Source organism: Hippoglossus stenolepis, chromosome 9 (assembly GCF_022539355.2).
Source record: "Hippoglossus stenolepis isolate QCI-W04-F060 chromosome 9, HSTE1.2, whole genome shotgun sequence".
Classification (NCBI taxonomy): Eukaryota; Metazoa; Chordata; class Actinopteri; order Pleuronectiformes; family Pleuronectidae; genus Hippoglossus; species Hippoglossus stenolepis.
Window position 1 is genome coordinate 6937316 of NC_061491.1, and position 24706 is coordinate 6962021.

At 41.5% G+C, this 24706-nt stretch overlaps 1 protein-coding gene across 1 annotated transcript; it reads left to right on the forward strand.

The window, feature by feature from the left end:
• Positions 1 to 2592: 2592 nt before the first annotated feature.
• si:dkey-112e17.1 lies at positions 2593 to 24316 on the forward strand. Its single transcript, XM_035165998.2, has 7 exons — positions 2593 to 2846; positions 11417 to 12390; positions 16426 to 16477; positions 17571 to 17694; positions 19025 to 19167; positions 22332 to 22574; positions 22926 to 24316. The coding sequence occupies exons 1-7, from the start codon at positions 2766 to 2768 to the stop codon at positions 23631 to 23633; spliced, it is 2325 nt and encodes a 774-aa protein (XP_035021889.1). The 5' UTR covers positions 2593 to 2765; the 3' UTR covers positions 23634 to 24316.
• Positions 24317 to 24706: the final 390 nt, after the last annotated feature.

Genomic DNA, 24706 nt, shown 5'->3' on the forward strand with positions numbered 1-24706 from the left:
TAAAGATTAACTACGACTTGTTGCTTTCGTTCGGGGTTATTACATTACACTACATTACATTTCATTTACCTGGCGCTTTCCTCCAAAGCAACTTACAATAAAGGTATTCAACCATGCAGGTTATGGTAAATCAAAAAAGCCAACTACAAGTAGCGTATGGGTCTTTGCTCACTCTGGGTGGGAAATTATAATCAGAAATAGATAATAAAAATAAAATAACACATCACTATCCTGATGGCTTGATAGATTGATTGAGACCACCAGAACATATGAACAAGTCCCAATTCCTATTATTACATCAATAAAATCAGTAAGTATGTTTTTGATGATGCTGTGGTATGTTTGTTGCCCCCTACACTGATGTCCTCACACATACAAAAAAAGAAAGGAACAAATATTGATGAGTATTGAAACAGAGAATATTCACGTTATGGTCCTCTAAATTACCATGATGCAACTGATTTTACATATTTCATATATAGTCGATAAAGTTTGGCCTAAATATTTATTCTCTAAGATTATAATTGAACTGGTCAGAGGTCTATAGACCCCTGCCATATTCACATTTTCATACCCAGCCACCAGTATCCAATACATGACAATTGCATGCCAACCACTCTAAACCATCTAGAGGTTTGACCCACAGTTCAGCTCACTCTGACACCTACATAGGGAGCAGGGATCCATGTTTAAGGTGTTAAGTGTCAAGAATCAAATCCAAGACTCTATCAAAGCAGTGAGACCCACAGATAAACTTTATAATGCAAATACAAGTATAAGGTCAAGGGTTAAACGATCATTTTAATGCAAAGGTTAAATAAAAACAAGAACTGTCAAAAGGCAAAGTGAAGGATTTCAATTTGTTTTACTCTGGCGCCATTTAGTGGTAGTATTAAGAATGACATAGTGATGGAGTGGACAGAATAAAGGGGCTGAAAACATCCAATGAACTGGCCACTTTTTTATCTTAATTGTATTGTTGTTTTTCTAGAAATCAATCTTAAACCGTCAGAATTGAATGAAAGACATGTAGCCTGAAGCCTTTTGAGATGAATGTCTCCTAAACTACTAATACCCTCTCCTTTTCCTTGTATCTTCTTCCCCTGTGAGATTTGAATCACTTTGAACTATGTTGATCTACACCAAAATGACCTTATTTGACATTGTTAAGTTCTGGTCAAATCATATTTAGCAGATTTGGTGCCGACATGATTGCTCTTACTGTGTATCAGAGGAATATGCAGACCTATCGTATATAATGCTTTAAAATGCAGCCTCTAAAGAAGAGGAGTTGGTGCCACATTCAACTGACATTTTAGTGTTTCTTCGGTCTGAAGACATTCTTCCTGTGACAGGCAGCAGTGCAATTTAGAAGTGAGTGTTTTTCCCCCATCAAAGCACCATCACTATCACGTCTATGCTTTGTACATCTACTGTCCTGAAGGAAATATATGCAAGTGTTCTGATCCCAGAAGGTCTCACTAGAATGAAATAGCTCAGACAATCAAGTTAATGATTTGGAATCGGAACTATCAAATAAATATTTTTTAAAATCGAATCAATCAGGTACAGGATGTTTCACAACTATGGCAGCCCCCCACACAAAACCTTGGGCCATACACTTTTCATACACACAAACAAAAAACAGGCACATTTCTTATGAAGCTCTGAACAAAATATAAATGTATGTGCAATAAAACTTGTTTACATTGTAAACCTCTTGAGCCAGACTAAAGTAGAATTCTGAAAGAAAGACTATCAATTCATGCACTTACTCACTAAATCATTTAGAATTTAGATTTAGAATTCATTAAACTATAGGTAGGTCTACAATTACCTTAGAAGGAGGAAAATGTAGCATTAATGAAAATATACAGGAATATCATAGCTACACCTACTGAAATACGTTCAGTCGACTGGTTGAAACCACATTTGTGTTCATATATTAAATTGTTTTGAACAAGATGAAATATAATTTTTCATTGTACTCAAGAACTTTATTAATAATCACCAGTGTCAAGTTTACATTTACTGTTACGGCAATAATCCAACCACTGTGAAATGTTGTGCTATTTTTCATTCTTTAGGCGTATACGTATATTTTTTGTCTGTCTTTGCTATCTATTATGTCTTGTTGTGTTAAAGGTTCAGTGTGTATAATTTAGTGACATCTAGTGGTGAGGTTGCATATTGCAGCTGAACAACCCTCACCTCACACTCCCCTTCCAAACATGACAGAGAACCTGTGGTCGCCTTCATTTGTCATAAAAACTCAAAAGGTTTGTCCAGTTTGGACTAATGTAAAAAAAAACATGGTGGCCTCTGTAGAGAGGAACTGCTCCCGATGTAAATATAAAGTATTTAAATATAAAGGGTCCATTCTAGAGTAAAGAAAACAATAATTTATACAATTTAGATGAAACACACAAGTGAAAACATTACTAGGATTATTTTATATATTCAATTTCTGCCAATAGATCCTTTTCATCTAAATCTTACACACTGGACCTTTAAGTGTACTTGCCTTGTTCTGTTTGCACATGGAGCTTGTAAGGTCTGAATCCCAGTAAAGTTCACTTTGACACTTTGAAGAGAAGCATGTATAGGTCGGGGGTGAGCTGGAGAACAGCAGAGTTTGGAGCTCGGGTCTGATCCTGAGCTCCAGTTCGCCCATGACCCGATGGAAGCGCGCTCCCGACACTTCAGGTGAATGAGAGGGAAGCGGGGCCGCGGGTGTGGACAGTGTGCGGGACGACCGGAGGAAGATGACTTGTGTCACGTCGCTCGGGCCGCATGTCTTCATCACCACGTATCTACTCTTCGTCATGGGCAGCGTTGCACAGAAAGTAAGTGAGCATTTACCAAGTTTTTACCTCCAGCCCAGTGTGTGTGCGTGTGTGTGGGAGCCGTGCTCACTTTACTGGAGAGAACCGAGCCCCGGACTCCGCTCGGAAATCCTGTCATTTAACTATTGTTTGCTCCTCGGCAAACATTATGACCCCAATGGACACGTAGCAAGTTATTTTAAGAAAAATGATCTACCAACGTTTACTTCGGCATACATTTTCAACAACAACATAAGACTCGTATCTACTACTTTTGAATTTAAATCTAGTTCGCCTGTTCTGTCCACGTTGTCGTGCTGCCAAAAGCACCGTAGTAGACTGTAGTGGGAAGCGTTTCGTAGTGTGAGACAATTTCTAAAAGTTGAGTTTTAAATCCTTGAAATGCGTTTTGTTTGGTCAAATGTACGCCGACCTTACTGGAATACCATTGCTTTTCTAAAATCCTCTCATGTCTTGTATTTCAACTGAGAGAAATGTGGTAGTTGGCGATGATCTTAAAATGTACACTTTTTTACATTGGGTTTTGCGTACACTTTTGTCGATAACATGATGGGACGTAGCGCATCATTCCCCAAAGCGCGAGCGGCTGCTGCCACTGAATTTGTTAAAGTTGCGTAGGAAACAAACTACATTCAATGACTAGGTTGTTGAAATTGTCATGCAGTCGGTGTGTGTACATAACATTCAGCCGACACATCCGCCTCATATAACCTGCAGACTGCTGTAGATTCAGATGCTGTTTCAAACTTACTCTCGATTTTTATTAGAATATTCCACGTGTTTTTTGTCATCCAAAAACTTTCAAAACATGAAAAACAAAACCCTGCAACGTGAGCCACTGCCAGACTTTTTTTCTGCTTTACGTCTTACCGACGGACTTTCGTGCACCTCTGCCATTCACAACAAAACCCTGAAAGTCTTGGGCAGTATTTCAAAACGGACTAACTTGGAATGTGGCACATTTTATCCTCTGGGGCCTTCAGATGGATGTTTTGATGGCACAGGCATGTTTTGGTGTTGTGCACTTCACAGAGTTGGAGAATGGCATGCAGAGTCCGAACTGCAGAAATGAGAACCACATTGAGAGCGTGTTAACCTTATGTTGCTCTTCTCATACTCACTGAGGCAGATTCCCAAGCTCTGACTCTTGGCGTTGCAAGGTGTTCACGAGCAAGAGTTTATGTCTCTAATGGACGTGACACAAAACAGTCAGGGGTTGTGTTTTCCTTTCAGTTATAGGCTGTCACTCACGCTTGACATGTTTTGGCTTCTACTAAAGCTCCTGCCAGCCCAAAGAGTCTCTGGTTGAAGCCTGTAGGTTGTTCTGATGTCATAACTTGAGGTGTCATTCTGTAGTTTGGTTTATGTGGCTACCTGCACCAGAAAAATACACTGCATGTGACTGAGGATGACAGGACTTGTTGATGCACATTGCCAGTAGCCTGGAACAGTCATGTTTACACAGACAGGGGCAGGGGTGGGCCTTGACACTTGCTCTTGAAGAAAAGGAACCCTGATCTCTCACTGCTCAGAAAATATACACTTTACTCTATATACAATCTTTAATCTAATGGACTTGTTAAAATGACAGGGATGGATGCTTCATATTTTATTTGCCCTCCTGCCAAATGTGTCAGTCATTGTAGAAAAAGTACCCAGATTATAAATTGTGTCACCCTCTCAGTGATCCCATATTTTGTGTGACGCGACATCATTTTCCCATGTGTAACAGTGGCTGCTGTCATAACATAAAATGATTACCCCTGGCAATGGGACATGCACACAAACGTTGACAGCCAGGAGAATCTCTGTGGCTTCCACCTGTCAAGAGCTGTCCTCTTCCGCTGGCGGACAACAACAGTTCAGCACAGTTCTTAGAACTAGACAACAAAAGCCCTTGGTATATTGAATTGTCAGCCTCCCCAGCTTTAGTTCCTGTGTGCATAGGGTGCTCACTATCTTTGCAATTATCTGCCTGAGGGGGCACGGTAAATGATGGCTTTGTCCTCTGCTCCCCGTTTGTATTAAGTTGATTTTTGGAACAGCATAAACAAGCTTGGAATTTATTCTATCCCCCTCAGAAAAAAATGGGAGGCATCCAAGTCTGTTGGTCCACAATTCAGCGCTGTGGACAAGTGCATTTGATCCCTGCTTTGTTGCTCGGCTCCGTCTTTCGCAAGGTTTTTATTTGGGATGGAAAGAGGGGACATTCATCTCTAATTGAACCGAGGGGTCGGACCCCATGGAACTGTGAATTCCCTTATTCCTCCCATGAGTTATATCACAACAGATGCACAGAGCCTGTCAACAGATAAACATATCACAGTGTCTGTGAGCTGCGATGGGACGGCAGAGTGTTCCTGTGCTGCACATACAGTTGATTGTTCAGTATAAAACAAATACATTTTTTAATACTTTTTCAAAAAGCTAAAGGCTCAATAGCTGCAATAACTGCATTTGTTTTACTTTCCTCTTAGAAATGTTGTTACAGCACCGTAATGTTCAGACCAATACAAAAAGTACATTATATAAAGCACCTGCTATATTAGATGATGATGATTTGCTAAGCTAGTCACAATTTACGAGCTAGGATCTAAAATCCTTTTTTTCTGTCAATGTTTTAGTCATCGCTGGTTGGTGCCTGTCTGGCATTAACATTACATTACACTACCACGCTTCTAATTTTCAAAGACTGTTAATGGATTTGTGTAAAACCATGAAAGGTTTAAAATATATTTCCAGAATCCTTCCCTTTCAGCAAATATTTTCAAGCAACTGTTTTCTAACCCAAACAAAAGTTCATGCTTGAACTGAGCACTGTGAATTAGCATTTTACTATCACTTATGTTTGTCTATATTTCTTTGTATTTGTGTCTTCCTGGGTTGGAAACAAATACAGAAATTGAAAAATAGAATAAAATCTGTTTAATTGCATATAGTTGACAGAATAGTACAGTCTATGCAGATATATCAGTATATTAAGATTATTTGAAGTAATTGTGTTTTTAAAGATCTATTTATACACAATTCTAATAAACTAATGAAAACTTCACATGAACAACCTGACATCTGAAGAAAAGAGCGAAGTCACTACATTTCAGGGTTTACCGTACAGTAGGGATTTTATTACTTTGACAACAATTGTCACAACCTACTGTTGTACAGAGGTCATCAGTGCTGCTTGAGTTTATATTAAAAAAAGATTAGCTTATCTGGCAGTTTTGATTCTGTGGTTCACTTGGAAATGTTATTGTATCCATTCAGACCATTTAGATTGATTGCAGTTATTCAGTACAGTGCATCCGAGTCTACACGATAGGGCTTCTCATTGAGGTGCTGCCCAAAGACTAATTATCATGGATGCGTTCACTGGACCACATTCCAAAATCTGGAAATGATTTCACCAAACTGGTTGAAACCACCCTGAAGATAAGGTCATTCCACAGGCCTGCTTTAGCAGCTACCACAGCAACAGCAACTCTTTTTTAGAGGAAATATGTTAATAGGTTTTACACCACAAACATGAAAGCGAGAGCAGTTTGCCCACCCACTAACATATCGGTGTGAGTGTGAGGACCGAAGTGGTAATAATTTCCAGTGTTGCGTGTTTTCATGTAGGGCAACTCCGAGGTTCCCATGATGGCTCTGTACATAAAATGTTGATCAAACATGCTTGGGCTCAAAGAGGCCTTTCATAAGTCACTCATGATGCACGATGGCGGAAACATGCTGAGCCAGCCCCACAGTGGCCAACAAGTGAGACCCTAGAAATGCCTGGGCTTAATCAGGCTGCCACGCCAGTTGTTTGTAAACTCACTCGGGCTCGAACGTGCAGCCAGTGACATGAGCCCACCAGGAGAGGTGTTGATATCACAGGGGGAGATAACGTGATAGAGCCTGGAATCGAGTATCAGTGGCTTTTCCCAGCTGCGGAGAGTGACCTTAAGGAGCTTCTGTGCATTTGGAGGGAGCTGTAGATAAACTAAAAACTCATGTTGCAATGATCTTGCACAGAGTGAGTTCCAGTCTGTTGCTTTTTTACCTGAAAATCAGTCTTTGTGATTGATATATACAGGAAATCTGTGTATGTTAACCAGATTTAACATCGGGCTGGGTGATATGGCCAAAAATTATATCAAGTGGAAAATTTTAAATCAGTCTATCAATAACTGTCACAATAACTGTCACAATATATCATTATTCTAAGTTTAAAGACCTATTTACTCTTCTTTATGGGCAGAGAATGAAAAACACCTGATTTTACGAGTCTGAGGTAGATCAATTATGTGTTATACCTTTTCACTGGGCTTGACAATGCACAAGCAATACATCAATAAATGTTGGATTTTTGTTATATTGCTATTTATGAAAATGATATTGCAATAATTATTGATATTGTTTTATTGCCCAGTCCTAACGGATCAGTATAGCTCATGGGGAGGTCACTAATCTTTGCTGCACTCTGTTTACCCTGCAAGCCCGGTCCTTTTGTACAGTGTGTGAGGTCTTGTGTGTGAGCAGCTCCGTGTTAACTGCATTACTTTGTTAGATGTTTGTGTCTCTCAGGGAAATTCCTCTATGTTTGTTGCACTTTGAGAAAAAAAAAAACTTGTATATTCTAACTGAATTAGTAACACTTCTAATCTAGTTAAACTCAAATAGCTCCAGCTTTTATTGGATTTGTGGTGAATTTTGCCTCATGCCAGTGATTTCAGCATTCACTTTTTAACATGAAGCTGTAGGGACGAATGTCTAGCCGCATGATTTTCTCCATTTAATTTTTCTAAATGTTGTTTGGTCTTTGGGTTTGTGTCACGGAAACCTGAAATCAAACCAAACTACTTGATTTAAAAAAAAAAAAAATTGTGAAATTAAACTCAGGCTACATTCTACTACCACAAAGCCTTCTGACTATATGTTGATATTGGTCCTGACCTGAACAATTTGAGTGCAATTGTAATGCAGTGGACTGCCGCTGCCCGGGCGCTAGCCTGTGAAGCAGTGTCACTTTTCTCCTCCAGTAAACAGGGCTGGTGAGGATTCCTGCCCCCTTTTTAGGGGCCCGCCTGCCTGTTTATGAGCCAGTCCGGAGCTGTTTGTGCATGAGAGGCAGAGTGTGTGTGCGTGCATGCGTGCGTGCATGTGTGTATGTGTGTGTGGTACTTCAGCAGAAGCCTGCTCGTGTTGTTTTCACAGTGGTGTCGTCAGCTGGGGCGGTTTTAAAATGTCCATGTTACAGTGAAACTTTACGTCAGACTGCACACTTTAGTTTTGTCAAATAAAAGGTGTTTCCAGAGCTTTAATTCCATGCTCAAATAAACAGAAAAGTGACATTTTTCTATTTGTTTATTTCTCATCTTTTTTGGACCATATCCCAGAATACGTGGAATGCAGTTCAAATAATTTCTGTAAAATATTATTTGTAACAATAAATTGTTCTGACAAACAATATTCTTATATAATGGCACATATAATATTATGGTGATGTATAAACATCTCAGCTCCACAACATCCGTCAGCGGACTTAAAGTTGCCTCTGTGCTAATTAGACAGACATATGAGTCTCATCGTGGAATGTGATTGAAACACATTTTTTAAAGGATGTACTAATGCAAAGTGAAAACAAAAGAACAATACCATTTGTCAGGGGCCTCTTAGTAATGACAGGAGCTGGTCTGATGTTTCACTGAACAAGTCATTTCAGACAATTATGTGCTCAGTCGATCTACTTCTGTCCAGGGGAGCCCCTGTCACTGGCACAACTGGGGCACAATAACCAGCCGGCTCTTATGTAAACTTTCAACTTGCTTTGTACTTATTAGCATCACTTCATTAAAATATTATCTGCCTTCCCCCTTTTGTGAAGTGGCTCACCAATATGGCGCTGAGGCCCAATTGTTTCGCCATGAGAAAAGGCATCCTTAAATAATTAGCGGCCTGCCAGTGGAGCGGCCTGTGATGTAACAGAACTGAGATGTTTGGCATTATAAGAATGTCCCATTTCCATTCGACACTGTGGCACTTTGGGGCCCTTTAATGTGTAGTCTAGCATGCACATCCCACAGGGGACCTCCCGGCTGCCTCATCTCGGTGGGAGAGATGACACAGTCTCTGTCCGTGACACAGTTCTCTTTCATCAAATGCAGGATTCACATCGCACAGGAGATCACTATTCATTTATAGATAAGCATTATATGCTACATTTATTTTTTTTTCATTTTCAAAGTTTAATAGATTTATTTATTTTAGGGTGAAAAGGATAAAATATATGAGGAAAGACCAGCACCAGGATGAATAAATATACATCTATTCATCGCTGGTTATTTTTGTCCTAAAAAAGGGGGACACACTGTCCTTCCCTTCCCCCTGTTATGCCCCCATATTGTGAAGTGGTTCCCCTCATTGCGTAACCCCACCGCAAACACTGCAAACCCCAAATCAGCTTATTCGCTCTAACCTCTCCTGAACAGGAATGGCATTTGGCCCGTTCAAATGTCACCCACGTAATTCTTTGCTGGAGCACATTAATTTCTAGTAAGTGTGTGGGCAGTGCAAGTGTAGCATGTAATGCACGCCCTGAATAAAAGCTACACAGAGAGGGCAGGTGGAAAGACAGACAGGGAGAGTAAAAACATTACAGATTTCTTTCTCTTGGTTCTCCTGACTGAGGCTGACTATTACAGACTTTAAGACAGAGAGAGAGCACAAGTATGCGGCTGAATGAATCACACAGCTCAAAAATGTAATACAATTTTACGGATTTGAAAGAGTAATGAAATAGAAGAACAAAATGTGGTGGTTAATGTTGATTTTGTGGCAGGACATCAGTGCATGGAAAACACTGGGTACTGAAAATTAGCCACATCTGTCACCTCAGCTCTCTGCATGTTACTCTGTGATTTGTCCATGTGAAGTGGTGTTTGGTCAATTTTTCAGCAGCTTGTTGTACCATCAAACCTATTCTCAGAATGCTGTCTGCACAGAAACATGAAATGTTTACCTGGGATTTAACCAACATTTAAACCCAGTGTTTCGTTGCCCTGGCTGCTTGCACTACTGGAGAAGCAGACTTTTTCTAGCGTGATAGAAGTACATATATGGATATATATGGAATAGACTGTAGAAGTATTGCATGTAAACACTGGACATCATTAAAATAAAATTTGAAGATGCAACCAGCTGCTTGATAACAGTCCAAAAATAACATTTTGACTTTCTTCCTAAGTTTTGCACGAGGAATGCCATCTTCCCGAATCACAGCGTAACATTGGGACTGTTGAGGTTATAGATGAGATGTTAAACTCGGCAAAACATTTACTTGAATTGGTCATCATGTTATTATCTTCTCATATAACATTTTGAGGTTAGTTGAGGTTGGTTAATTTGAATGATCTTTGATCTTATGAGATCAAAATAACTCATGTGATGACACACACGCGTGTAACACCCAACGACATACACATTGACACACATTACTTCTTTAGTTACACAGGTCCTGCTGCCCCTCTTCCCCTCCCATGTGTCTGTAATGTGCTGAAGCCTGGCTGTGACATTGTCAGCTGTATCAACTATGGAGGGGACTTTTGGTTTGATTGTGATGACCTGAGGTCAGAGCGAGTGCTCCTCACTCCCAGTCATGGTTGTAAATTCTATGTAGATTTTGCTACTTAAATTATACTGACTGGCTTTTGATGAATGTATTCATATGGGGGTAGATGGTCCACGGAGCAATCAGAGGGCCTGTCTGGCTCCACAGACTTTAGCTTTCCTTGTACCCCCCCACCCATCAAAATTGCATTCTCAAAGTGATCTCCTATGCTTTTAGCCCAGTCCAGACAACAAGTGTTGCCTGTGGGTGTTGGTGTGTTACCTGTTTGGCATGGGGGTCTGCCAGTCTGAGTCATTCCCACAGTCCAGAACTGAGGCCAACAGGAAAGCTCATAAACACGCAGGCCCCCTACAAAGGTCTGGTCCTCAGCTCCCTGACCCAGCCACACATCTGCCGCTGCTTAGGGCCTAAGTCCCCCTAACATCCCTGCACACCTGGGAAAAATTATTGCCAGCATGTTTGAAGAAATACCCTCCTTAGGGTTACCCAAGCAGGCAATAGAGGCAAAACACAGGCTTTGGTATAAAGGCAGAACAGCAGGGTTGAACAGTTCAGTTGCAAGCCGGTTTATGTCGAGTTGGGTTTGCTGATATTTGCTGATAGTTACCATGGTTGTTGTTACTTTTGTCATAGAAAATTATTGACGTAGTGGCCATTATCTGACTCGTCTCTGAATTTAGGCAGAGTGCAATATGATACCAACAGAACACTATTAAACATAATGCCAAAGAATACCATGAATGCTAGATTGGGTGGCACCGATGAGAATCAAAAGCCCTCACCTTGGCAGTGCTTCCTGTGCTCAACCTGTTGAGCTGTGTGAGTCATGTTAATTGTCACTCTGAGAAAGGGTGTCATTAAACGACCGATATAAAAATGTACGATTCTTAGTTGAAATTATGTGTCTTAAAAGCAGCTTTAGATTTGTGACACAACTGACTTATTATAATTCACTTTGCAGGTGTACTTTGACTGTGGTGCCAAGGTGGATGTGGTGGACGTCCAAGGCCTCATTCTGTCTCCTGGCTTCCCCTACAACTACTCCTCTGGGACACACTGTGTGTGGCTGTTCATTGTACCTGTTGATTACCAGCTTATCCTGGAGATATTTGACTTTGATGTGTTTGAGAGCCATGACTCTGCAGCACAATACTCAGCCATCTCTAATTTTGAAGAGGAAGAGGCAGATGAAGAGGCGACTGTCACCCCTGGCAGCTTTGCGGTAGATGAAACTTCATCGCCAGCTAAAGATCCTTTGCTTCAGAGTGAAGGGGATGTCACAAAGACTCAACAGTCCTCCCAAGATAGTGAGGTCAAGCAAGTAGTGGTCCAGGAACAGTCTACAAAGATGGAAATTACCAAAGTCTCCAATTCTGCCAAAAGATCTGCAGATGCCTCCTCTGGCTTATCTTTAGCACCTCCTTCCTCTCTCCTCTTACCTGGGGCTGTGCCTTCAAGAGACAAGATCGTTAACTCTGCCTCCTTGTCTCACCTTAGGGGAGACCCCAACCCAAGTTCTAACCCAAGCACAGTTGTGGAGGAGACCACCCTTGCCTCACCACACACCACTGACACTCCAGCTGTGAGTCCCGAAACGCAGCAGTCAGTGCTTGACGCCTGCCCTCATGATGTCCTCTACATCTCAGACCTCATCACCTTTTCGTCCAGGTTCTGTGGGTCCAACCGCCCTCCCAGCAGCCAGCTGGTTTTCGGCTCCAACCAGGAGATGGTGGAGGTCATCATGGAACTTATCACTACAACACACTGGGGCCGTGGCTTTGCTCTGCTCTTTCACTACCACAACCTGACTGAGCCAGGAGGGGACCTCCGTGCCTCTGCTCCTACAGCCAGCAAGGTAGACTCTCTGCTGGCTGCTGTGAGCGGAGCTGCCTTCTTCGCTCTGATACTTACAAGTGCCCTCTGCATCATTTTCAGGTAACAGAAGTCCATTAACTTTATTAGGAAAGCAAAGAATTTACAAAAATAACACAGTGAGACTGTATCAAAGACAATAAGTGCGACCATCAGATAGCCGGTTCAATTCAATAGTTTTTGATTGACTTCTATTAGCCCTTAATGAATAGCAACAACACTATGACGTCTCTGGAATTGTGCTGCCTGGGTGGTATTTTCTCCAGAAAATAGTACAAACTTGAAAGTAATTTTAAAGCCAGAAATGAGCCACCATGTGTCGACTCCTGAATATCAACCCCCGGACATACTATATGTTATGCTCATTTATGAGCATTTAAACAAAACTCAATGGAGTAAATTTTTTTACAAACAAATCCTAGTGACTTAGATTGTTGTCTGACTTTTCCTCTATTGCCACCAGCAAGTTGATGCTGTTGCCTTTGTGTGTTTGTAAAACTCTCAGATGATGGAGATAAAAACTGGTAGAAGTATTCAAAGATTCCAGCATACGAGCCCTAATGATTATTTACTGATCTTTCACATATTCCCACCAGCAGGTTATTTTCTCATTCTCCTGGGAACATTTTCAGCATCTACTTGATGGCCATTACTTTAAGAAATTCCTGTTCACTGGAAGATATTTCCTGATTAGTTTTGTGAACTGTATTTTAAAAATAATTAGCATCATATGAATTCTTGAAGTATGGCCAGAAACATGTCTTGTGAGCTCAGAGTGACTGCGACATTTGGCCACCAAATTCTAACATGATCATCCATGATTCCAAATGAATGTTTTTGCCAGATATATATGTAGTTACTGATATATTGTGTTCATAAGAATGAAACAGACATGAGGTCACACTTAGGCCACTAAAATATAATCCATTCATCCTTGAGTCCAAATATTAGAGAAATTCCCTAAAAATATTCCTGAGATATCACATTCTCGAGGGAAAGGGAAAGACATTAGGTCACAGTGATAGTGACTTTTGACCACCAGAATGTAATGAGTACATCTTTGAGTCCAACTGAATGTTTGTGCCAAATTTGAAGAAATCAGCCTTAGTTACCTGTGTTGCTTATCAGCAAATGATCATGCTAATAATCTTAGCACACTAATATGCTAAACTAAGATGGTCAACATGATGAATATCTTTGTTTTTTTGAGATAGGCAAAGACTGTGTCTGATTGGCTTACCCTGATATTCTTACCCTAACCAGTCATCAGTTTTAATGCCGAAATTTGATCTACACAACCAATGCCTGTATATAAAGATGGCTGATGCCTCTCCACTTCCTCCCACTGTGCAATAATGAAGCCAAAATATCCCAGAAACAGGGTTTGCAGGAGTGCTTCAATTTGCAAGTTGCAAATATCAAGTCAATATCAGCTGTTAATCATGACATCTCACCCCATTTTTATCTATTATCTAAATAAAACTTAAAAATTAACACTTGAACATGTGTCCGTGTGGTATGAACTCTCTTATTATTAAAATTCAATCAACAGCAGGAAAAAATAACAATAACAGATTATTCCTTCAGTAATTCACCGGTCTATTGGGGCTCCTCAGGGAAAAAAACGTCCTTGCAGGTGAGAGACCATCATCATCGGTCAGCCCATTGTCTTCTCCACATGTTTGGTGAAATGGCTGCAGACCACAGGAAAGAAACTTTTCTGTGGTTTTTGGCTCATCTCTGTCAGAGAGAGCTAACTGATAATATGCTAGTTAGCTAACCAGTTTAAACCGACAGGGACAGACTGTGTTTACCATTAACTCCTGTCTGACACCTGCAGACCATATGCTACATTGTTTTAGTTCAGTCACTAAATGCATATCTCCCACAGAGAATTTAAATGTCTGTCCCAGACTGTCCTACATTATCAATCAGATTTGATAAAGTGGGACAACTAAAAAATGTTACAAAAAATTGTATATGTGTATTATTTTGCTTGAATACATCACAAACATAATTTGATAACAATTAGGAACATTGTTTTATTTATATCCTTAACATTAATGTTACATTTGCCCGGTCCCTTTCTGTGGCATCACCCCCATGAAGTCATGTGATTTCAGTCACATGATGTCCATGCTAACCTATAGTAAAAGTCCTGTTGACCAGAATTAGTTAGAACGGGAAATAAACCGAGTGAAGCTTAGGTGTCCCACATAACCCAATGTCCCAGATTACCCAAATTCACCCCTACAGTCATTGAACCCAAACAATGAAGGCAATGGGTACTAGCCAATCAGAGGCAGAGTAGGGGTGGGCTTTTCATCCACCTTGGGTGGGGAAAAAACCATGAGAATCACGACTGTGGCAATTAACAGCCTCACAGAGCTGCTGCAAACTCTTCGTCTTGTTAAAAATGTTCAGGATCTGGTTTTCTCAGATAAATCTGATATCCTAATTCACAGGTCTTATCTTTGACTTCTCCTGAATGAAAATGGGCTGGTGCGTCAGTAACCTCAATGCAAACACACATACACTCAGAACATACGCAGTCTGTCCTTTGTTATGTTGACTCAGCTGGAAGCCTTAGTCCCTGATGTGGTGACCCTCTGTGATTAGTTGGGTTTGGCTGCAACTGTGCGGCTTCCTTGATGTGGAGCCTTCTCACCGTATACAACGGGGCATTCAAGGTACAGCACCTGGCTTTAATACTAGCACACAAGAGGCATGCAAGAAAGTGAATGGGTGGAGAAATGGGGGGGGGGGAAGGGACAACAAGGAGAAATAAAACTCAATGTGCGTTTTGTACCGATAGCATTGTCATTCAATCAAAAGGTGTAATTTACAAGCTGTTCCCTCTTCCATCCCAGGGGACAATGAACAGAAACTGAGGGGTTAACTTTGGAGGTTTGTAATACTATCTGTTCTTACGAGCTTTACCCAACTGATTCATATGGTCCAGGATCCAGGAAGGTTTACATTTGCAGACAAAAATCTAAACCCTCCTAATCTAAATATTTAGCTTTCTGTGAGAAGCACTCGGCTTTAACACGAAACGTGTTCATTTCTGGTCAGTGTCTCTGTCATGACACCACAGGGTCTCACTATTAATGACGGGGAAATTGTAAACACGTGTTCAATAAAATGAAAGTGTAATTAGCAAGAACAACAACACAAGTCATTCGGAAGCCAGGAAATGCGCTACCATGAAATAAATGAGCAGCCTGAGAAGTTTTTCCCTATTAATTTAAACGAGTTCACAGAAATCATCGGAAAACGAGAGCCGTAGGCGAGATCTTGCAAGTTTAAAGCAGCAGTGAGATTAACTCCCGAGGTCCCCGCTGGTCAGAAAACGGCCAAAGGTGGACGAGAGTCACAGTGGGGGTCGCCGTCAGTTGAGCGGTGGCTGGTAATGAACTCATTCAGCTGTAACAGTAATTTTTAATAAGTGGGTACTTGCTCAAGTATTTCTGCATGGTTCACTGGTTCATATGGACTTAAGAACAGGACAGAAGGCATGGACACACAGATACAGTATTAGATTTTTAACCCTAACTCCCACCATGAAGGAGGTAAATTGGTTTTATCTCCTCAATTGTGAAATAATCTAATATCAATACCCCCCGAAGAAAAGTGAATGTATGTATCACTTTTTGTTCCTTTAGACACAGTGTTGTAAGTGAATTATGGTCCGAATTTGCTTTTATGGGCAAATAAATGACAGCGGTGCTTCCCCACAGGAAAAAACAATGCATAGCAATGACATCCCAGTAACAACCACTGTGTGAACTGCTGGAGTTGTGGCGTGTGTGTGAATGCATCTTGCTCCATCATTCAACACCACAATAGAGCAACTATTGAGGGGGGAAATAGCCACAGGTATGCTGGAGCTATTACAAACTGAGTGAGGTGGTTACTGTCAGAAAGGTCCCACTTCAGTACAGTTGTATTGGACAGTGTTCCATTTTACATTTCTGGTTAAACTGTCCAGCATGCTGCCAAAAGTGGGAGATACATTTTGAGGACATTCATAAAAGCTGACTTTCAGATATGTGTGTAATTATAAACTGAATTGCTGTGGTGCTTCATGTTTTCCAGGCCCAAACTGTGTCCAAAAAGAGCCAGCTCCTGCGCGTCCAGCAACTCCGAGGTACAGACGCTGCTGCCGTTCACCCTTTCCTCCCATCTCTCTCACTCTTTGTCATCTCTACATGTCACTCCCTCTCCTCCCCTACCTGTCCTCTTCGTATTTCTTTATTTGTCAGTCAGACATTCCTCTGAAAACAGAGCTTTAGCTGTGATCACTGGACATTTCTTTTTAATATAGTTTGCTGCTCAAGCCAACATTGTCCGCTGCTGTAGCACCGCCTCTTCACTCCCCACAGAGCCGCACCACCTCAGGTTCACTTCGGGTCACACAAGTGTAAAACAAAGGTCGCGCTAAGTGATGATGACACAGGGGGGGTGTCTTTCTTTGCATATTAGATACAAGGATTTCCGTCGTGAAATCGTGACTTTTAATTTACACATAAACATAACCTGCTGTTATTCAAATCCTTGACATTAACTTCGATGACGCTCTCAGAATGAGGAGAAATATTTTATAGATTTATATATTACATCTCAAGCCTGTATATTAATGATATTGATATTTATAATGTATTAATAGATTGATTCAACAAGAAAAACGTTTATTTTAAGGGGAATCTCAATAACTTTGCACACTTAGGTCTTTGGGAGTGATACTGTATATGTGAAATAAGTTGGACAAAGCCTTAATGGCTCCAGAGGAAGCTGTGTGAAGAGCCTCAAGTGATGTCACTTGGGACAGCATCAGGTTTGTTTGACGTAGTTTGAAATTGAAAAAATGATATATGCTTGTGTGGAAATATTTTGGTTTAAAACAAAAACAGCCTGATTTACAGCTATACTAGTATTTAATCATGCAAATATTTCTGTTTTTTATTGCAGGAGCAACTTTTAATATATTTAATCTATATTACAATCGTCAAATGCAAAAAAAACAACCTTTTGTGATCATGATTTATACAAAATGTTCACCCTATCAAAATGAAAATAGATTGGATTTTTTGTTGTTGTTAGGGGCGTTCTGTTAGCCTCCAACATGGCTATAAAGTTAATTCAACACCTGCCTGCATTAGTATAACTTCCAAGTGAACTTAAAAGACGATATGTGTGATTTGAAAGGTGGATAAGGTGAGTGGCACCGTGCTGTGTTGCAGGTGCCAGAGGGCGTCCACAACACAGGGGCCGAGGTCAGTGAGCTGCAACTGATGGCCGAGAATCAGACCAACCTGGGGACGACCACAGACCAGGGCAACAACAACGACAGCCCGCCACACACAGGTGAGGAGGACACACACACACACACACACACACACACACACACACACACACACACACACACACGCACAGGCACAGACAAATGTTATTCCGAAGCTGTCAATGTACATTTTTCTGTACAGTGTTAAAGTGCTAAATTATTCAAATCTATAGTCTGGTTATTTCTGTGCATGACAAGCATTCACTAAGAGGCAGTGCAGCAAGCACAAAGCCCCACAGCGCATTACTGTGGATGTCATTCATTTTGATTTATATTGACCCTTTCAGGAATGATAATAATACCTTCAGGAATATAAATCTGCCATTAATTAGTTTCATGGCGAGGCAAAGCTCTGTTAAGTTTTAGTGCACTCATTTAGAAATTGTTGCCTGGGGTTTGGGGGATGTTCCTCAATTCCTGTGCTGTTTTTGAGGAGATGACTTGTCAATCAAATAGAGTGGGATTGGTTTGTGTCTCTAGATGGTGCCCTTATTTTTATTCCAAGCAAATTACAACTAGATTTTCCCAAAATAAAAAAAACTGTCTTACAGGAGTTTTCCAAGTAAAGATTGATCCAACACAGAGCTTTACACAAACTGGTTTTAGGTGGAATCAATTTTCTGTCAAGTTTCAATGAAAAAGAAGCTTAGGGCTCAAGGTGGGTCCGTAGGGTTGTCAATGGAAAGGAAAAGTAGCACACGGCCTTGATCCTGGAACAATCCAAAGCCTCTCTCTCTCTCTCTCTCTCTCTCTCTCTCTCTCTCTCTCTCTCTCTCTCTCTCTCTCTCTCTCTCTCTCTCTCTCTCTCTCTCTCTCTCTCTCTCTCTCTCTCTCTCTTCCCCCCCCTCAGTGGGACTGAACTCAGGCTGAGAGATTTGTGGGTTGTGGCATTTAACCCACAAAGCAGCCTGGGAGTAGTTTGAACAACAGGGGAACACAGCCCCCCCCTCTCTGTGTGCCCGAGTCGCGGTGTCAGGAGTTTACACCAAAACATACAGTCCACAAAAAGGGAAGGAGCTGAGGAGTCCACTCTGCATGTTGTTTCACTGAACCACTTATAGTTGGCTCTACAAGATCCTCAGCTCTACTGCTTATTTCTGAGCAGCTTGCAGCCCTTACTCAAAGCAGTATGCCATATGAAATTAATAATCAAATCATCAGATTTTTACATTTCAATGGTGAAGGCTATGATAATGTACAAAATTAGAATTTACACATAATTACACTCTTACCGACTGCGGAAATGCAGCTTTTACTGAAAGCTCTGATCTCCAACTATTTAGCAATCAACAGCTTTGACAGGAATGTTTTCAATATACAGTATATCTTGTGTATACTTTTTCTGTTCTGTAGTCAGTGCTTCCATCGACATTTCCCAGAATGCAGAGGTGGACCTTTCCTGCAGCGGGTTGACTGAACTCGACCTTGGTGCCGATGAGGTTTTCATTGTATCTTCAGCCCCTAGCCCAAGCAGGCTACCCTTCTCACCTCACACGGTAAGAACCAGTTTCGTGCTAACGCAGTTGTCTACGATGTCACCTAGTTAGGACATTACAAGTTCCAAAGCCTTTCACTCAGTTGTCCTAAAAACCTGCCTGAAGGCAAACATTAATTGCATTTAGACAGTATTGGCTGTAGAACAGTAAGATCACACCCATCAACATTTGCGTCAGTACACAACAAAGAAAATTGGGTAAAACCCCCCTAAAGTGAAATTTTTTTAACAACTGCAGATGAATTATACTTCATGCACAGACCTGCATGGCTCTATGGGTGGCCATCTGTGTTGGCGGGTTGATTCAGACAGAAATATCTCAAAATGTATTGATTGGATTAATGCGAAATTTTGTACTTTCACAATTGTCTGTGGATGACACTTAATGACTGTAGCACCACCAGCAGGTCAACAATTTCACTTATTAATTTTTAAAAGATCTACTTCATTCATTAGGACAATATCAGGACCAGACATTCATGGTTCTCAGATTATGTATCCTAATGACTGGTAACCATAGACTGTATATAGACATTTGGCAACCCTTACATTTTTATATAGCACCACCTTGTGGTTTCCACTTGTTTCCTACTTTGGTTTCTGATGAAATACTTAAAAATACATAACTACTGACATTTTCGCATGTTGTAACAAATCTAAAATGGTGATCACACTAATGTAGCTGCTAAACAGCATGGTCACTGTGAGCATGGTAGCATGCAGATGTTGGCATTAAGCTCAAAGTGCTGTAGCTCCCAGAGCTGCGAGCATAACTGCAGCCTGCTAGTCTTAGTCTAGTCTCCTCACTCTCCAGGTCAGTTGGTAAAAAGCTTTTACACAACAGTATTCCTGACGCTTCACAGTGGACAGTGACATTGTCTGTTTCATCTCAAGTCCAAACTCTGTGGGTGATCCCCTCACCCTGGGGAAATGACCCCTGAACCAATGAACATCAGAGGTGACAGGGCATTCATTGCTTTGAACCGACGCAGTGTTCCTAATAAGACTGACACCATTTTTATTGCCGTATGCGTGGTACAGTGTAACGCTATGAAAACTATGAGGACATAAATGAGAAAAGAGGATAATTAAAAGATGGGAGGAACATTGAGGAAGAAGCAATGTTTTTTTTTTCTCTGCTCTCTTTTGTATTCTCTTGGAATAAGAGTTGGCATAAAACAGCTCTGGCAGCTTTTTGAAGGACTGGCAAGCTTTTCTGCAGCCTAGGCTAATGGAGTATTATCAACAGGGCCAGATTCCCAGCTCCGATTGTGTGTGTGTGTCGGTGTGTGTCATGCACGCTTTGGCACACAGTGTGTGGTCTGCCTGTGTGTGTCCTCAATGCAGACATCCACGTAAATAATGTTTTAGAAATGTTAAATGGGCTAAAAGTGGCAAAGGTCCCAGAAAATGGCCAAATGCATCTTCTCATTGTAATTGCCAGGTTATCTTTCTAGGTTAGCATGGTATATTCACATCACACATCCTCAAGTACTGTATTTATGTGCATTAAGCCCAATTGAATAGCACTTGGATTGAAAGGACCACTTGAACGAAAGAGAGAAGACTTAAGATGCTAAGATCAAGGGAACTCTACTTTCATGATGCCTGAAATTTATAGAGATTTAATTCATCTGTTAAATGTCGAGATTCTCCAGGGACCACAGATAGATTTGACACTCCATCTTTGGAGCCGCGGTTTGCAAGCGACCATGTTGGGTGGCTGATTTTTCACCTCATTTGTCAATCCTTAAAGTTGCCATTGTGTTTGTGGGGCTTTAGTGACCAAAAGAACATTTCATTTAAACCCCGAGCTAATTCTTGTCTAGACAAAGCTAGCTGCTAGTGACTCTGTGGGAAGGATTATCTGGACTCGCTCTGTGTCTGATGGGTGCAACCCCTAAAACCTTCCTCCTCCCCTGGTCAACAGCAGCTGACTGATCAGGAAGGATAAAGTGGCCGTCACTCATCTCACCTGTCAATCACAACTAACCTCCAGGTTTCACAAGCAAATATGAATCTCAGCACAGTCAAATGTCCTCTTACTTAATCATGTGTTGTACTCCTCATATGCTAAGTGTTGTGCATACGCAACATAAAAAATATGGCTGAAACGGTTCCAAAGCCGGGCCGCCTTTCCCTTGACAGCTTTAATATACTTAATAAATGACGCCTGAGATTTGTACGTGAGCCACACATGCTCGGCTGGCTGGCTGCTCGACTGAGCGCGCCAAGCTAATCAGCACAGTTCCTTCTTGTTAATCCATTAATGAAGAACACAACACAATCCGTAGGCAGGAATTCAGGTGCGAGGCGGCAGTGTAGCAGGTGCAGATTGGCAGCCTGTCAGTTCCCAATGTCCCCGCGCTGAAGACAGTGTTGTTGCTCTAAGGGGAGTTGGGACTCTAATCGACGGCAGCTTAATTTACATGTTAAGAAACAACCAATACTTTTCTTACTGTTTTTTACAGTTTGAGGTGTAATTATTTGTTGATATATATATATAATCAATTTCTGTCGTTTCTCAAAGCTTGTGTCTCTTGACTTGACAACTAAATTCACACAGTCTCATGTTGCCTGACAGAATCATCCATCTGTCTGTTTTCACAGTGAGATATTACAGTGGCATTGTTACCATCTGAGTCCAGCTTTTCCATCAATGCTCAGAACCAAAGACGGATGCGTGTTTGACCCAAACAAGCAGCCTCATTGACCCTTGTTGCTGCAGTAGAGTGCTTGTGCATTATTACATCTCTGTTATGTGCGCTACATATGTGTTGTTGTCTTAATTACCTTCACCAAGGAGGTTATGTTTTCACCCCTGTTGATTTTTTTGTGAACAAGATTACACTAAAACAACTTAACATATTTACACAAGACTTGGTGGACTGATGCGGCATGGGTCAGGGAAGAACTTATTAAATCTTGGTGCAGATCCAAGACAATTTTTTTCACTCATTTAACATTGCGAGTTATTTTGCCGTTTTCTCCGGGAATAATTTATGGATCTTTATAGAAAAAAATCAGGCACATGTAAGGAACTAATATCTATGAGTTTTTGAAATTTTTTCAAAAATGAAACCCGCAACAACAACCCTCTATTAGTGCTCACTCCATACAGGGTCTCATGCTCGTTCTAATTTTCATGTATTCTGTGTCTCTTAGCAGCGGGAGAGGTTTCTGCGACACAGTGACACTGGTCCCAGCCCTGCAAGTGATTGGCCCTCGCTAGACTCCACCACCTCACCCACTAGTGCCAGTTCTGCCAAGGACGGTGGCAGTGGCTGTGCCAGGCCGAGAGCCTGGAGCGTACGCACGTTCCAGGACTTCCTCCCTCCGATGCCACAGCTGCATAAGAAGTGGTGCAGCTGGAACTCCACCAGTCCCTTCACCAAGCTCGTGGACAGCGTCAGTACTAGAAGCTTTGCTGTTTTCATACCCAGAGACTTTAAGGACATGTGTGCTAGTGTGTCTTAAAGTCTACTTTGTGAACAAACTAGCAGTTGTTATGGGATAATTCAATTTATTTTCAATGTAGATGAACTTGTTAGAACTATTTGCTTGACCTAAGGATCTCATAATTGCAATATAGAGAGTTTAGGCTTTACATAATCGACAAACACTGGTATTATATATGTTGGCTTATGAGAAAATTCAATGCAAGGAAGCCTCAATTCCTCTTATTACACATGTGCTCTTCATTCTGTGACAATCAATATCAATTGTGAAAAACTGCAGCTGATAAACTTATCATTTCAGAATCCATCCAGTTTGACAGCTGACTGCAGGGGAGAAGACAGCAGGAAGGTCTTCTCCGACATTCACTTGGACGCCAAGGCAGACACGAGCACCATCTCTGACTCATCCATCAGCAACGCCTCCTACCCTATGACACAGCCTGCCCAGCGGCAGCGGCGTCTCAGCTCCACCAGCAACCTGCGGCGCTCGCGCTTCCCGGGCCCGTGCTTCGGCCTCCTCTCTGGTGCAGCAGACCCGGTGAAGGCCCCTGGGGCTCCTCAGTCCCAGGGATCACCCTCAGAGCCCAGCTCCGGCTCATCTCCCTCTACCCAGTGTCAGATGGAGGGCGGCCAGGCCATAAAGAGGCGTGATTTCCCAGGCGAGGGTGATCACGTCAGCGTGCCGGTGTTTGCCATCTCTGAGGAGGAGGACCGGCAGCCTCTGGTCTCAGCTGAGCACCTGGATCAGACGTCCGTCTCTACTGTGATGAATGGACTGTCGAGGGGAGCGTACGAGGGGAAGCAGGCTGCAGCCAGAAGCACCAGCCACAGCCCGCAGAACCAGAGGGCCAGGCCTGAGTGGAGGCCATGGGGGAGCCAGGTGTCAGGGGGGGTTGGTCCACTCCCTTCCAACACACCAGCCGCCATGATCGAGTCAAACACAGTCAGTGACCGCCCGCTGTGCCTCAGTCAGTCCACAGCGCTGTGCAGTGTGACCAACCAGATGTGACCAGACGGTGAAAGAGGAGGAACTCTGTTAGTGCCACTTTGAAATGTATAACCTACTTCTTTCATTTCTGAAATCATCGTTTACAAAATTACTACATATTCTTCTCACTGTAGGTACCTGTTTTTATAAAAGTTGTATTTGGACAAAGATGGAATACTATGCTGCTTACTATGCCAAGGTACTGACTGCTGAGGTGTTATGTGCCGAAAAAATATGAATGATTGCAAACGTGAACACGAGTACTCCATAACCCCGCCCCAACTCTTAGGAGCACTTTTAAACTAGATTTATTAACCAGTTTGATGCTATTCATTGACTTAATACTCCAACCGTTGCACTTTGATTTCAATAGCTCATTCATTGCCCTGTGTCTAATTTCCTTTTTTCTTTAATGTGCTTGTTCATGTGGTTCTTTAGTACAGGCTAATAAATGCTTATAGTTATTATCCAAGGTGTTCTGCAGAGCATAGGTCACACAATAATGTCAATGTTGCATCTGTGTATGCATACAGTATGTACTCCTATGACTGAAACTGGATTATAAAAGGGAAATCAAAATAATGTAAAAGTATATATATATAGCACTAATACACAATGTAGTATGAAGAGAGAAGTAGAAATCACAATAGTATTAAAATGAATTATGAAATGATGTTAAGTTTTAATAAAGGCTGTGTAATCTACATGTTTTATCCTTGATCTGATGGAAGATGTTAAACCATCAGTAGGAACCTCAGACGAGTTTTGGGATCTGCACGCCCCACTCCAACATTGTCTTCGCGAGTAGTGGAAATACAAACGAACTAGAACAGCACTCAATAGACCTGTAAACCTCTAAGACCCATCGTCCCCTAATGAAACCACATTTAAATTCACTAGATAGATTTTTGCACAAAATTGCGCACACTTATATCAGCCCCCTAAACATGCCTGATGATTTAATCAAGATCCATAAATTCTCTGGGAAATCAACAAAAATGCTGTGTCTCACATGTTTTCAAGAAAATGAAACATTTTCATGGATCCGCCCCAAAATGTAATTGGATTCCTGACTCATACTACGTCCTTCCACC

Coding starts and splice junctions, on each gene's coding strand:
- si:dkey-112e17.1 (XM_035165998.2), top strand. CDS start 2,766: ATGACTTGTGTCACGTCGCTCGGGCCGCATGTCTTCATCACCACGTAT. Junction 12,391..16,425: donor GCCCTCTGCATCATTTTCAG/GTAACAGAAGTC, acceptor CATGTTTTCCAG/GCCCAAACTGTGTCCAAAAA. Junction 17,695..19,024: donor CGACAGCCCGCCACACACAG/GTGAGGAGGACA, acceptor TCTGTTCTGTAG/TCAGTGCTTCCATCGACATT.